Genomic DNA, 14,477 nt, shown 5'->3' on the forward strand with positions numbered 1-14,477 from the left:
TTTTACCTTTTTTTTTTTTTTTTTTTTTGGTTGTTGTTCGTATTTTTCACTATTCAGACTAATTAAATATTCTTTAAAAGTTGAAGTATATTTCCCTAATGCATAATGAAAATAGATGTTGTTTTTTTTTTGTTTTGTTTTTGTTTTTTTTTTTTCTTATATTAAATGCTCTGAAACAGCTTCATAACAGTTAGAAACACTAACTATTCTTAATGTTAGAAATACTGCTGTAACCAGACAGAAAAGTAAAACTGTGTTTAACTATGTTTGATTGCAGAAACATGTGAATGAAGAAACAAACAAACAAAAAAACTACCACAGCACAAAAATGAAATTAAATGTTCTTCTATTATTTGTTTCTCCACCCAGGGTGTAAACACACAGAGGCACTCACTTGTCTCTACAAATCTCTAGCTTCACTTTAACAATCATTAAATGTGATCTTAATATTCTAATCAAGGTGTTTTTTAGAAGAAATCTTTGAGACATATATATATATATGTCTCAAATATATATATATATAATATATATATATTTCTGTTTCTAATTATTCTAATCCACACAGATACTACCAGTTTTATGGAGAAGGACAATGACTTGAGCAGTCTCAAAGGCATCTCAAAATAAGACGTTCTAATAATCACGTCATTGAGATATATTTTTCCAGTTTTATTTTCTACCATGTGCAAATACTCTCCTTTTTACCTTTTACATAAAAAAAGAATTTTATGAAACAGGACCAAAGAATTTACGATTATATGAAAATTAACTGTAACAAATCATAAAATTTTACACATACTAGTAAAGAAAAAACATAAATTCTTTTGAAAATTTATTTTTCATGGTTTGTAACAGATACGTCATTAGAGCAAATATCAGCCAGATATACATTATGGAAAATTGAGTTCATATCTGTATATATAAGCATCTATAAATATGTAGAAAATCCTGTAAGGTTTTGGAAAAACTTATTCCCACTTTTCTCCTCAATGAAGTGCTTCATGTAAAAAATACTACACAAGTTGCTGCTTTCTGTATATAATAGAGGGATTTTTTTTTTATTAAATAAAACCCCACCCAGCTAATTTTAAATTGTAGTCTTTTTCTTTTGTTTTATCTGTTCTTAGAAAATAGAAAATATATAAAAAAATCATGCAAACAACAAAAAAGTGCTATTTGAATTATTTGCTGTAAAATTACACAGGGAAAACAAAGAATAAACAGTTAAAATTTTTAAACTCATTCACACCTCTTCAAAGAAAGTTGAAAATACAATACAATGTGACTGATGGCCTCAGAACTACAATACTTCATCATCCAGTACTAGGAAACCACAATCCCTATATGTATGTGTGCATATATACATGTACATATATACATAGAGAGGGATATCCAAACACATGTACACCCATGCACTCATACACTCACAAAAGTACTCATATGCAATCTGAAATTATATTTTAAACTCCAGTGTAGACCCACTTCTAATGCAGATATAAAAATACCATGAGTCTGAAAACAGAGAAGTGTATAAAAAGAATGATTGTAAATAATTTCATTAGAGTATTGTTTAATGTCCATGGTCTAAAATAACTTCATTTCTTAGATATGAATCCCTTTAGGAAGTTAATGTTATCCAGCAACTAGAGCAACAACACAAAAATCACCAAGATGCAAATATTTGCACACAAGTCAGTAACTGGCATTATGCATTTCATTTTCACAAGCACCATTTTCATTTTAATATGTGACAAACATGATTCCCTATCAAAAACACGATATTTTTTATTTATTTATTTATTTTTAAATACAATTGCCCTTGGTGATATAAGTTTATCTATCTCCTAAAGTCAGTCTGACCGGAAAGAGAATAATGAAATAATCATGAAGAATCCCCTTTGTCTATGACATGGAAGTAAACAAAGGTGTGCCTTTTTACAGAGTGGTAGCCCACTCTAATTTGCTTAATTTGGCTGTATTCTAGCTCCTTTTTTAAGATTAAGACTTGTAGAAAGCTGTATACTGTGAATGCATATATACATACATAAATCTAGGCATACACAGGAATGAATGAATGACTTGGAAATCTTTCCTTTTTCAAATTAAACTGATGAATGCAAAAATCACACCATTCTTGAAATCTGTCTTTCCACCTTTCCTTTGGTCAGGATCATCTATGACTTACAAGCCATCTCTACTCGATAGCTTGTGCTATCAGATACCAGAAGAAATATTTCAGAAAAATAAAAATCAGTGTGGTAGAGATCTGAAGTCAGCAGCAATATTTCAGTTTGATACACAATAGCTGACGAATCCTGGATAACCATGGAGAACCTTGAAGGATTTCTATATACAAAATTATATATATATATACACATGCATACCCATACAGTGGGCCCAATTCTCCTCATAGTGACTTTGGTGGAAAAAAGTGCAGTCCTACAGGTTTGAAATGGGAAGTGTTCAGCATGTCTAGCTACACCTGCTGAAACAAGATAGGCATGTGCAGAGATCACAGAATGGGCTTTAAGTCAGCACAAAATTAAAGCTTTACTAAAAAGGCCTAATCCTACACTAATGCAAGTGGGCTTTTTTTCCATGTGTATCTTATAGCTGTGTATGGAAACCTGATGTTATTTACTCCAATTAAATATGCATATGGTAACAAATAGAACTACTAATGGAAGGTGAAGCAGAGGGTTGTGCTTGTGATGTGAGAAACAGAATACAAAGTGGAAAAATTTAATAGAGAATTCTCTTTATTTAAGCCATATTATTACTTATTGATTTACACAGTTTATGTACATGGCTTATTCATGTCTACTTTGAGCTTACTGGATAAAAGTCTCTCATTTAAATATATGAGCAGATGTGCCTGTGTGTAAGGACAAAATGCAGGAAAACAATCTTTAGAGCATTACCAGTGTTTACAAATGTCTGGACATAAATTTATCTATGCAACATAATGGCAAATTAAATTAAGAAATTGACCCACATTCTATTCAATAGCTCTGAAAAGCTTCTCAGGATAAGAAAATGTGTATAAACAATTTTTAAAATTCATCGTTCTGGATGAGTGATTTCAGAAGCATAGTTACAGTCTAGCCAGAAAGAAAGAATCTTTGGATTTTTGTCCTTCATATTAAAACAAGTTGTAAGAATATTAAAATGCAACTTATGCAGTAAGTCCACAAAATAGCTGAAAACGGAATAATCTAAAAGCTCAGTCTTACATAATGTAAGTGTTGCTCCCAAACTAAACATCCTCGCAGTGATGACTCATCTCTATTTCAAAATTGTGTTTTTAACTCATACTCTTGCGGCTATCACAAGAGGCAACCTCATTTTATTGTACCCTGTAAAAATTTGAGGACCAGAGCCTGACCCTAAGTAGAAGAAACAAAACCACTAAACCAGTTTTACATTTCTGAATAACCAGAGGGAACACAGTAAACTTACGAGTAGTTCTTCTTACTGAAAATATGTTATGGAAATTAAAATATTAGGGCAACAAAAATTTAATTGAATCAGTATGGATTGCTTTTAAATCTATGGAATTTAAGGAAGAGTATTTTAAACTTTCCTACAGAGTATTATGGTACATACAGCAAATAAAGCCCTACAATATAGTTAAAAATCAACATAAAGTTCAAACATTATTTTTTTATAGCAACTGTGCTAAATATAGATGAAGTCAATGTACCTTCTCATGTAGTGCATTTAACCCTTCTTTGCATGAAGAACTGGGTCAGAAGGAATGTTGGAAAAAAGTAACTGCCATATCATATGGCTTAAATACAGAGGAATGGAAAACACACCTAAACAAAAGCCTGTAAGAAAATCCAGTTCCAAGGATCTTTGGACCCATAGAGAAGACATGCCAATGCCTCCAATGGGTAGTGCCAGGATGTGTGTGTAATTTCTCTCCCTTTTATTTTGCTGGTATGTGTTTAACTTCAGAAGCACCAAATACAAACAGGCTGTGCAAAAAGCTGTGTATCTTTGAAATGTTTGTAGTATACTCTGGTTTTACTTCCTTTTTAAGGAATTTTCTGAAGTTGCATTCTTCAATGATTCTACTGTTCAGGTTGAAAGGAATATAGCCAACAACCAGTTTTCTTATTCAGTCTTCAAATTCCCTTTGAGAAATTAAAAAGAATAAACAACAACAACAACAAGAACAACAAAGTAGAGTTGCTGTGCCACAGATGAAAAGAAAAGAAACGATTGCTAAGGTTTTGGCAAAACTTTCTTTCTCCCAATGATCTCCTTCTCAGCTGACTGCTTGGTTACTTGATGAATGCTTGGTAATTTTTTTTGTTTGTTTGTTTGTTTGTTTTTTGTATGTATATTAACCCATATCCCCATACATACATGGTAGTTTTACAGAGAGAAAAAATTTGTAGAGAAATATCAGAACGGCAAGATGAAATGGAACCAAGTTCTTGTCAGAGTTAGATGGTTTTAGCTTTCCGTGTAGACAGAAGAAAGTTGGCTGGGACAACGATCCACTGCATTTATTTGTAGGAAACTGCTATCCTCTGGCATGCTGCGGGCTGAATCACCAAAGATGCCTGTGGGCCCTGCTGGAAAGTCATAAACTGGGAAAAGTACAAAAATAATTAATTAGCCAGGATAAGTATGCCATGGAGAATACCTTAATAGTTATGCAGAGAATTGGAAACAGCTTCAGACCAAACAGACTAACAAAACAAGCAAGCCTATGTATGTCTGAAATTAATACGTAACTTACTGTTTGCCAAGGGAGGAACTGTCAGAATCAAGTCTGAATTACAGCAGACTTAATCACAACTAATACTTGCACACTTAATGGATACTACAATTGTTATAACTTTTAAATTTAACTTCATGCTTGGTTACAGAATTTCATCATACCCAATACCCAATTTCATCATACCCAATATATAAGACAAAAAAGTATTGTAGAACTCAATTGCCATAAAGCAGCCACTAGGACAGAAATTCCTCTTTTCAATAAGTAATAGATGTAAGCACAAAAATAACTGCTGAAAATTTTTTGTCTTCGGGACTACATCTTTCTATAACATGAGACTTTGAAGTGACATGGCTGCTCTGGCTATTTACTGAAGGGTAAAGATGTAAAGGAGATTTCAAAGAGCAATAAATGTTAATTGAAAATCATGCTGTATAGAAGGACAAGAAAAACTTGGGCATAATATGCAATTAAGTCCTAAGTATAGGTTCATTGCCTTTGGCTGATTCTCTACACAGAGGTAACTTTCTCCTTTCCAGAGCAGCATGCAATACCCTTTCAGTTAGGAAGAGAGGAAGCGAAGTGTGAACAGAAAAGTGTGTAGCCAGACACTTTGTGTCATGGAAATGTGACTAAATGAATTTCAAAACAGAAAAGTCAAACATGGATATAGGAAAATTGATGGTTTAAGTCATCTTAGGTCCCTGCTACAGTTCTATCTGAGTGGAGTGGCTGAGCAAAGATCATGCAGGGCTCGAGGAACTGTACATGTATTTAGAAATGAATATGTGATCTTGTGACTCTCTGACCACCAGAGGTTAGACCATTGAGAAACCCTCAACAGCGCAGAGTTTGCGCATGGGCTAGATATTACAGTGATCCATGGTGACTGTGTCCGAATGCTCCCCTCCTCTTTGTGAAGAGTAAACCCTGTCATGACAGGTCCCAGTCATATTCATAGCTGAAGCAGATCTATCAAAGTCCACAAACTGTACACCACTGTCTAGAAAGTCCCTAGCTGACATTTACCTGTAATACCAGAGTGAGCTGAAAAAGTTCGATGAAAAACACCAAGCCCTGCCTGGCCCACTGATGTAGGTAATAAGCAGTCTTCAAAGGGAGGAACCATACTGCAAGAAACATTGTGTTGTACGTTCTTCTGAGTATCAGGATAATGGGGAGGGCAGAAAGTCTGAAGCTGACCATAAAAACCTAGAACATGGAGAAGAAAGTGGTCAATAAAACAGCTGGACATAGATACAAGAGACAGTGCATGGAATATTGACCATGAGAAATGAATGGAAAAATTCTGACTACAGTAGCACCAGGACTTCAATTATTTTCTGCCCATAAAGCAGCTTTCTAATGAAGCTCCCCAGGACTTTCTTCAGTTGCTACAAATTCCCAATGCATTCTGCTTCATGGACTTCCTGACCCTAACATGATTTCTGAGAGGCACTGACTGAATAGAAGATGAGATTTTTCAGATTTCTCCCTTTAACTTTGCGGTCCTGCTGGTTAAACTGGTAATCTCTAGACTTCACGCTGGTCTAGGGTCTAAAGAATCTAAGAAATGGGTTAATTCAAAATAATAGGATTGCATAAGTAGGGTGTGAATAAAAGCAGCACATTCACCCCTGCTGAGAAAATGGAAGAATAAATAAAATTTTGAGGTTTGCCACTGAGGGCTGGTTGATAGTGGGGGAGCCTCAGAGACTCAGAAGGGCTGCTAGCTAATGATCCATGGGGTCTCATGTTTGTATGCACAGGATTAGAGTCTCTCCTGCAGTTCAGTAGCAATGAGTCTATGGGAAGGAGAATTGAGCTCAGCTACGTCACTTGACATAAAAGATCCCCACCAGGGTTTTTGTGTTACTTTCCATTTATTTATTTATTTTTATTTATTTTTTGTCATTGTTCTTTAAGAGATATATTTGAGAGAGGCATATAAAACTGATCAAATTTGCATAGAAATTCAGATCAAAATATATTTATTTATATAACCAAAAAGCTTCTTGGTGAAACAGGGATATGTACTCAATGGAAGAGGCATAGGCAGATATCCAGCACTATCCTGACCTGTAGTTTTCTCTCACGGAAGCAATGTCATTTCTCCCCCTTAAAATATGCTACCGGATGAAAGTTTTGCAGTTTTTGCTGAGATTATGAAGGCTGGCATTTACAGATTAAGAGACTATGTATTTATTTCTGTTTTCTGTAATATGTTCATTACAGTTCTCAGATGTCTCATATGCTAGTAATGAAACCATTATAATTTCAGTATTAAAATATTTTAAAATTATTTTTACTTTAGGAAAACCTGAGTCACTGTGAATCAAGCTCCTCTGCATTTTCTGCAGCTAGCTGTTCTTGCTTTTCTCTTTCTATGCATAGAAATGCAGGGCAAAAGACAGTGTACTACCTCCAAGATGTCACATAGAAGCTGTGGGCCTTGACCGTCAGAAACCCCAACCCAAACAAACCTCCAGTCCTCAAATTCCTTTGCAAAGGTATGCTATGCTTAGAAACATGCAATGATCACAAAGCACGTGGCAAATTTCCGCTGTATTGTGTCCAGGAGCTAGGTGTGTTTCTACTAACTTCCCTATAGAAGCATCCCCATGGGACTGTTTGCTAAAGCTGCAGTAAGTGTTTATGTAAAGATAAGGAATTTCATGAATAATAGGGATGGAGAAAAGAAAAGAATAGAGTGGAAAACATGCTGTATCACTTTATGTGATATAACCAATTTTCTGCCAAAATGGGAAGAAGGATGAATGGTTTAGGAATTTTATTAGTTATTTTTCCTTTGAGATTATATTTCTGTGGTCTCCTTCAAGGAAACATACACATATTGGCACGTGCCTTAACTGAAGCAAAAACCTCAGTATTTAAAGGCATCAAGATAGGCCAGGATTTTGGACAGGAAAAGGCAACCTGAACCTATGCACTGAAACTCAGAATAGAATTAATAGAGAGGTCTAAGTAACAAAGATATGTGAAATATAGTCCTTGAATTTTAAATAGTAGTCTTGAAAGCCACTTTCGTGTGCACAATGTGAGATACATGCTTAATTTACACATACATAATAAGACTTTAGATAGAGATGTTTCATGGAGTAACATACAAATAATTGTCAGTCTTGTGTCTGAAAACCTGCATGAAGAAAGAGTTTTTTGCCCTCATACAAAGGACCAAAAGAAGATAAAGAAGAAATAAAAAAATAAAAAGAAGTATGGTTCCTCATCCATAGCAGGCTGCAGACATACACATCAGGCACAAACTTGTAGGCTCTGCTTGCTCTAGAGGCTGAACACTCATGGCTTCCATTATCTTTTGCAGAGGCTGTGGGTACTTGACAGCCCTGGATGTAAGATGACAGTTTTGATTTTTTTTTTCTTTTAAAGTTTAACTGGAACAAAACTGACTCAGACTGGAAAGCATGTTAGGAATTTGCAACCCATCAATTCTTAAATGTTCAATCCTGGCATTCAGTAAAAAAAAATGAGTAAAATAAAATAAAATGAAAGAAAAAACAATAGCCATCTAAAACTTAACTTAGAAGTTACATAGCTATTGACAGCTTTTGCCCCCTTTCAAAATGCTTTTAAATTTTTCTCTCAACCAGCAATAGAACACCCTCTGAAAGTTTATTTTTGAGTCAGATAAGTTACCAGAAACAATCATTTCAGTCTACAGTGGTCTGAGCCAGCTGGCAAGACCCCTCAATACACATGCTGAAATGTTCTTTCATACTGCTCTGTACTCATTCTCTATTTCTGCTTTTCTCACAGCGTCTTGTTCCCAATGCAGAAAAATCTGGCAGTAACTTTGACTATTGCTATCCGAAGCCTGGCAGAAAGATTACTTACCTTGGGGTTGAGATATTGTGAGTCACATCCTCTGTGTTTGCTCATTCCCTACTTGAGCAAAAGAATATTGTCTAGCAAAGTCTTAGAAGCTTTGACGCATTGGTATGTTAGCCACTACATTCCAGCAAGAATCAGGGAAGTGCACAAAGAACTTAAATTAACTGATAAACCCCCAAATACGTTTTTAAGATGGAAAAGGAACACAGAAGATTAATACCACTTTCCTAGATACATGGTATTTTTGTAATTCAGTGTCATAGATACCCATCTTATCAAATGCACAGCCATAAACAGGATGGATAAGAAGAGGGGGCATCATTCTCTTTCAATCTGTTATTGGGTACTATACTAAATGTCTCTGTCCATGTCTGTGAATATGTCTCTGTCCATATTACAGTGAATGAGGTCAAAGCAGAGCTCTTGGAACTGGAGCCCAAACAAGATACAGCAAAATCTCCTAACTTGGTATTATGAACTCTCTAGTTTGTTCACATGGTGCTATGCCCAAACTAATCAACAGTACTGCTAAGGGTAGGATAACATGAAGCCACATAAAATTCAGGCCCTAAACCCTGAGCATACCTCCTGGCACCTCTGTTGAGATTATCTGTTAGGGAATTAATGGTAGGAACAGAGGAACAGTTTTCTACCTTTTTTTTTTTTTTTTTTAATCAATGGGAAAAAAAATGAAAAGGCAAACACATTGGCTAACGAACTTCCAGAAATTGAACTTATCTTCTCAGGACTGCATCTCTGGATTGTATCCGTTGCTCTGTTACCAAACTTTTAAACATACTCATGCACAACACACACACAAGGTTACATCAATCATGTTTCTTTGAATCAATACACTATAGCCAAGATCAATGAAATCAAGACACAGGTATTTTTCTGGTATGATAACATTATTTCCTGAGGGAAGTGAAATATTCATACATATAAAAAAATTGCTGTGTGTTGCAAGAATCTCTTCTAAATGCAAGAAGCTCTTGTTCTTTATCATATACAGAGCCTTGACCTGAGAGATTCTGAGTATCTGAAAACCACAAGTACACAGCTCATTTTAAATTCACAGTTGAAATTCTGGTCCACATAAGTTTGTGATAGACTCTTGATCCCATTGACCTGACAGGGACAAAGATTTCATTACTGATATGTCACTAGCCGTGACTGCCACAGTTATCATTTCCACAAGGTAGGAATTTTCTGACAGACATTTATTTCCTTCTCTGTCAGCTCTCTGCGTGGCATCACAAAGCTTTCCCAGAGAATATTTTCTCAAGAAAATCATTATAATTCTTACTGTGATATACACATTATGTGTGAGTGCTCTCTACTGCTCTGGTATGTAAAATTTCTATCTATCTTTGACCTGAACTACAGGTGTTCTATGGTGTTTCTTTGCAGCATATTTCCACAGTGCCCATTGGGTTAATTACAGAAACATCATTTAGTAGCATTTGAGTGTGAAGAGCAAAAGAAAAAGGAAAGCTAGCATAGAGCAAAAAGATATCAGTTGGACATTGTACTTCCAGATGGACTTGCAAACATGGAAAGCTAGAAATATATATATATTTTTTAATTGATTTTGACTCTTGCTAACCAAAAAATAACTCTTACTAGTATAGCTGCCTGTATAGCTACACTAGTATAGTTAACTCGTATCAGCTAACAACTGTTTTTAAAAGAAATTGCTGCTTTTATTGCACTGATTATTTTACATTACTTTTTTCCTTCTTTCATTACTCAGCCAATACTGGTCATCATCTTAACTCACAAACACATATGGCATGAGTTACAGGCATGACTTTAAAGAACAGTCAGATTTTTAGTGCAGAAATGTTTAGGCAGAATTAGAAGCATTATTCATCAGCTATGTTCATGTCCAGAGGATTTTTATGTCACTCTACACTATATTCAGAAGATTGCTCACCGTGAAGGAGGAGTTTCTATAGCGATTTTTCCTATCTCACTCACCTTTTCTGACCTGTCTCAGAAAAATATTTTATTTTTGCAACTGCCTGTGTACTACCTGTAGTTAGTTCCTAACTGCAAGATTCACCAGCACAATACAGGTCCTGGGCCAACTTTTGAAAATTTCCAGGACCAGGACTGTATTTTACATGTATTCTGTCTAGAAGTAGTACAATGGCATCCTAGTCAAGCTGGTAAGTCATCGCACCAGGCTCCAGTTCAGGATAGTTTCAGATTTACTGTCTATGGTTATGCATTAAACAATACTGCAGTGAAAGGAAAGGAAAGGAAAGGAAAGGAAAGGAAAGGAAAGGAAAGGAAAGGAAAGGAAAGGAAAGGAAAGGAAAGGAAAGGAAAGGAAAGGAAAGGAAAGGAAAGGAAAGGAAAGGAAAGGAAAGGAAAGGAAAGGAAAGGAAAGGAAAGGAAAGGAAAGGAAAGGAAAGGAAAGGAAAGGAAAGGAAAGGAAAGGAAAGGAAAAAGGAAGAGCTTCATGTCTGCCATGCAGCCAGTTTTTTAACATCAATTCAAAACATCCCGTGCTTCAATGGAAATAATGATTTTCACAAGAGGAGGGAGAGACTGTATTTACTGCATTATATAACACTATCTAAGGCGTGAAAAAGACCCCTCAGATATTATCAGGTGTCTGATGCTGAAAATCACTCAAAACAAATCATGAAATCTCAGCTTCAGGCAATATTTTTTCCCATAAAAAGCAGTATCACAATTCAAGTAGCTATTAGATATAAGAGTCTAGTCAATCTTCCATATCCTACATTTCTTTCTAAAAGATAGTGCTCTGTGATCTCCAGGAATTTGTAAATGCTCAGATTTTCTGTAAGGGAGATTGTTTAGAACTTGTTTTCCTCAAAAAGCTTTCCTGGCAATGAAATTTTTCTTCCTTAGTACAGCCAATTTAAATGGAGTTGACAAGTTTAAGACTACATAATGAAACAGAATAATGTCACAATTTTCTGGTAGTGGACAGAGCTGAAGTGGCTATAGCTACGGAACTTTAAATCACGAAGAGGCAGGATATGGACTGTAGGAGACAGAAAATAATAGAGCTTCCAACGGCTTATATAACAAATAGTCCAGGCTGGTGAAATAGCTCCATGTTGTTCTTTTACATTATAATGATGTGAATAAGGAAGGCAGAAATAATTTTGTTATTGCTGAGAAAACCTGACCATGAATTCCCAAATATTTGTTCTTTAGAGGGAGAGTTTAGGTAAGCAGATCAGCCACAAATGACAAACAAAGATTTTAGAATAGCCCATATAAGTGCGACAGCTGCACTTAAGTTGGAGGGAGAATATTCTGAAAAAATATTGTCATCTTAAAGTGACAATAAGTTACTTAGTTTTTGAAAGAATGTTTAATACCCAATTGTGGATGTTGCTTTGCCATGTATTATACCTATGAAAAAAAAAAAAAGAAATAAAAAAAGGAGAGTTCAGCTCACATTGTCTTCCTACCAATTTTAATTGCAGAGATCTGTACAATTGCAACTTTCAGCTGCTATCTCTGCATATATAATTCCTGTCAGCAAAGTGTATTTTCAGCATAGCTTTTCCTGTGACAGGGAGGCAAGCATGGTAATACTAATATATGATCAAGTAAGGTAAGGGTTTAATGTCCAAACCCTTGAACTTAATCCATTTTTGGACCCATTTGGGAGACAGAATAAAGCTCTCACTTCAGTTTGGATGTGGAGTAGGGCTTCAATATACATGTGAGATCCCCCCATATGGAGATCTATCCTGGGAATTCTTAAAATGGTTTTAGCGACCCATGTCATGGCCCTCTCTGGACCCACTCTAACAGATCCAAATCATTCTTGTGCTGGGGGCCCCAGACCTGGACACAGCACACCATCTGGGGCCTCATAAGGGCAGAGCAGAGGGGTACAGTCCCCTCCCTCGACCTGCTGGCAATTCCTCTGTTAATACAGCCCAGGATGCAGTTGGCCTTCTGGGCTCCAAGTACACCCTGCTGGCTCATGTCATACTTTTGACAATGAACAATGAAAAATGATGAGGAATAACACATTAAGAAACTTTGTTCTGTGTTCTAATGTCCCTTGATTATCAATGAAAATCAGAGAATAGACAAAGCCAATAATAACCCTTTACATCTATTCAAAAATCTTATGGTCTTCTTATACTAAGTTGTGCTGTATAGGGTTACCAGTTCCCAGAAGAAAGGTGCCTGGTTCTCGTATCGATCATGTATGGACTAATACAATAAGAACAAAGCAGGACTGACACCTTCCTTTCTCCTCTCACTCAAAAACTCTGGGAAATGCCTCATGGTCTTGCCTAATCACTACCCCTAGTGAGACTGCTTGCATCTGGAAAAGTAAATAAAAATAAGTGAAAGAAGCCTTAGTTTCTCAAGATACATTTCCTATGACATCTACTATAATCATTCTCAGGAAGTCTGATCAAGAGGCAGAATCCCAAGGCCTGTAAAAGTGCACTGTGCTATGTAGCTTGTGTATGTATATTTATTATATATATATACACGCATTATATATATATACACGTACACATATATGCATACACATATATGTGTATGCATAAATATATTACATACATATATTTAAACAGTTGAGAGGCAACTGTATTCTGTCAATACATTCCCAAAATGTTAAAGTAATTACGACTCAGGCTTCATACTAGCTAAAAAACAAAACAAAACAAAACAAACAAAAAAAAAAACCCTGAAAAACAACGCAATATTATGTTCATCTGCTGTTAATTTTCTTCCTGACTTTACAGTTGATTGAACAAAGAAGGAGAGGGAAGATTTGTAGAGACTGTTTACATAATGCAAGTGTGAATACAATTCTGAGAGACATGTATGCTAATGAAAGAAGAGGTTTCCATCCCACCACAATTGCAAGGGATAAAAATATTCCACTTCTTGAAAACATGGTAACTCTTCATGTATATAGTGTGATTAGAAGCATAACATTAGTAAATTAAAATTGGAAGCATCATGGAATTATTTGCAGTTCAATTTCAACTGAAAATCAGTCTGAAGAGAAACTCATAACTCCATAGTAAGATGCATAAATATTAGTGAGGTTAAGAATTTCAAGAAAACCTGAACACAGTGTCCTAGAAGGCTACTTCTTTCAGGAGGAAAGGGGCCTTGAAAATACCAATGTCCTTGAAATGCTTAATTTGAAGCCAAGCAGCAATGACAGACGACTAACATCACTGATGAAGCGTCTTCCTTCTTACCTTGGATGTGGAGACTATTTGGTTGAAAGGAAGGATTTGATGCTGATTGGTATGTCTTTAGATGTAATCCCCCAGGCTGCTGAAAACAGGGAGTCTGTGGAGTTTGTCTCTGCGTCATGGAAGGAGGAACTGAAATTCTTTGGGGACTGATGTGTTGAGGAGGAGGAGTCAGAGCAACAAACCTAGGAGTTCAGAAACAGAGCAAACTATAGAATACTGAGATTTTAAGATAAGAACTGAAGATAATTTCTACTTTACTTAGATCAATACAATGCTTAGGAGTTTGCATAGATAAAATCTTCTAAAAGAACAGTGGATAGCCCAAATACACAGTATGGCTGAGGTTGGAAGGGACCTCTGGATGTCAGCTGATGCGATCCCTCTGCTCAAACAGGGATACCTAGACCAGGCTGCTCATGGCCATATCCGGATGCCTTTTGAATACCTTCAAGGAGCGGAACTCCATAACCTCTCTGGCCAACCTGTGACAGTGCTCAGTCGCCTGTACAGTGAAGTGCTTTCTGATGTTCAGGCAGAACCTCCTGTATTTCAGTTTGTGCCCATTGCTTCTTATCCTAGCACTGGGCACCACTGAAAATGAGCCTGGTTCCATCCTCATTGCACCCTCCCTTCAGGTATTTAAA

At 36.0% G+C, this 14,477-nt stretch overlaps 1 protein-coding gene across 6 annotated transcripts in view; it reads right to left on the minus strand.

The window, feature by feature from the left end:
- Nucleotides 1-678: 678 nt before the first annotated feature.
- The window catches only part of GLIS3 (GLIS family zinc finger 3), a 181,666-nt gene continuing 167,867 nt past the window's right edge, over nt 679-14,477 (minus strand). For 3 of the 6 annotated variants that reach the window (XM_082783467.1, XM_082783463.1, XM_082783466.1), the window contains 3 exons: nt 13,834-14,015; nt 5,765-5,947; nt 680-4,601 (listed from right to left, as the gene is read on the minus strand). In XM_082783467.1, coding sequence (XP_082639593.1) covers nt 4,465-4,601; nt 5,765-5,947; nt 13,834-14,015 — 502 coding nt within the window. In that variant the 3' untranslated portion in view covers nt 680-4,464. Of the gene's footprint in view, nt 4,602-5,764; nt 5,948-13,833; nt 14,016-14,477 lie in introns of all 6 variants that reach the window. The other 3 variants (XM_082783464.1, XM_082783462.1, XM_082783465.1) reach the window with 2 other exon arrangements.

Source organism: Aythya marila (assembly GCF_965140915.1).
Source record: "Aythya marila genome assembly, chromosome: Z".
Taxonomy (NCBI): domain Eukaryota; kingdom Metazoa; phylum Chordata; class Aves; order Anseriformes; family Anatidae; genus Aythya; species Aythya marila.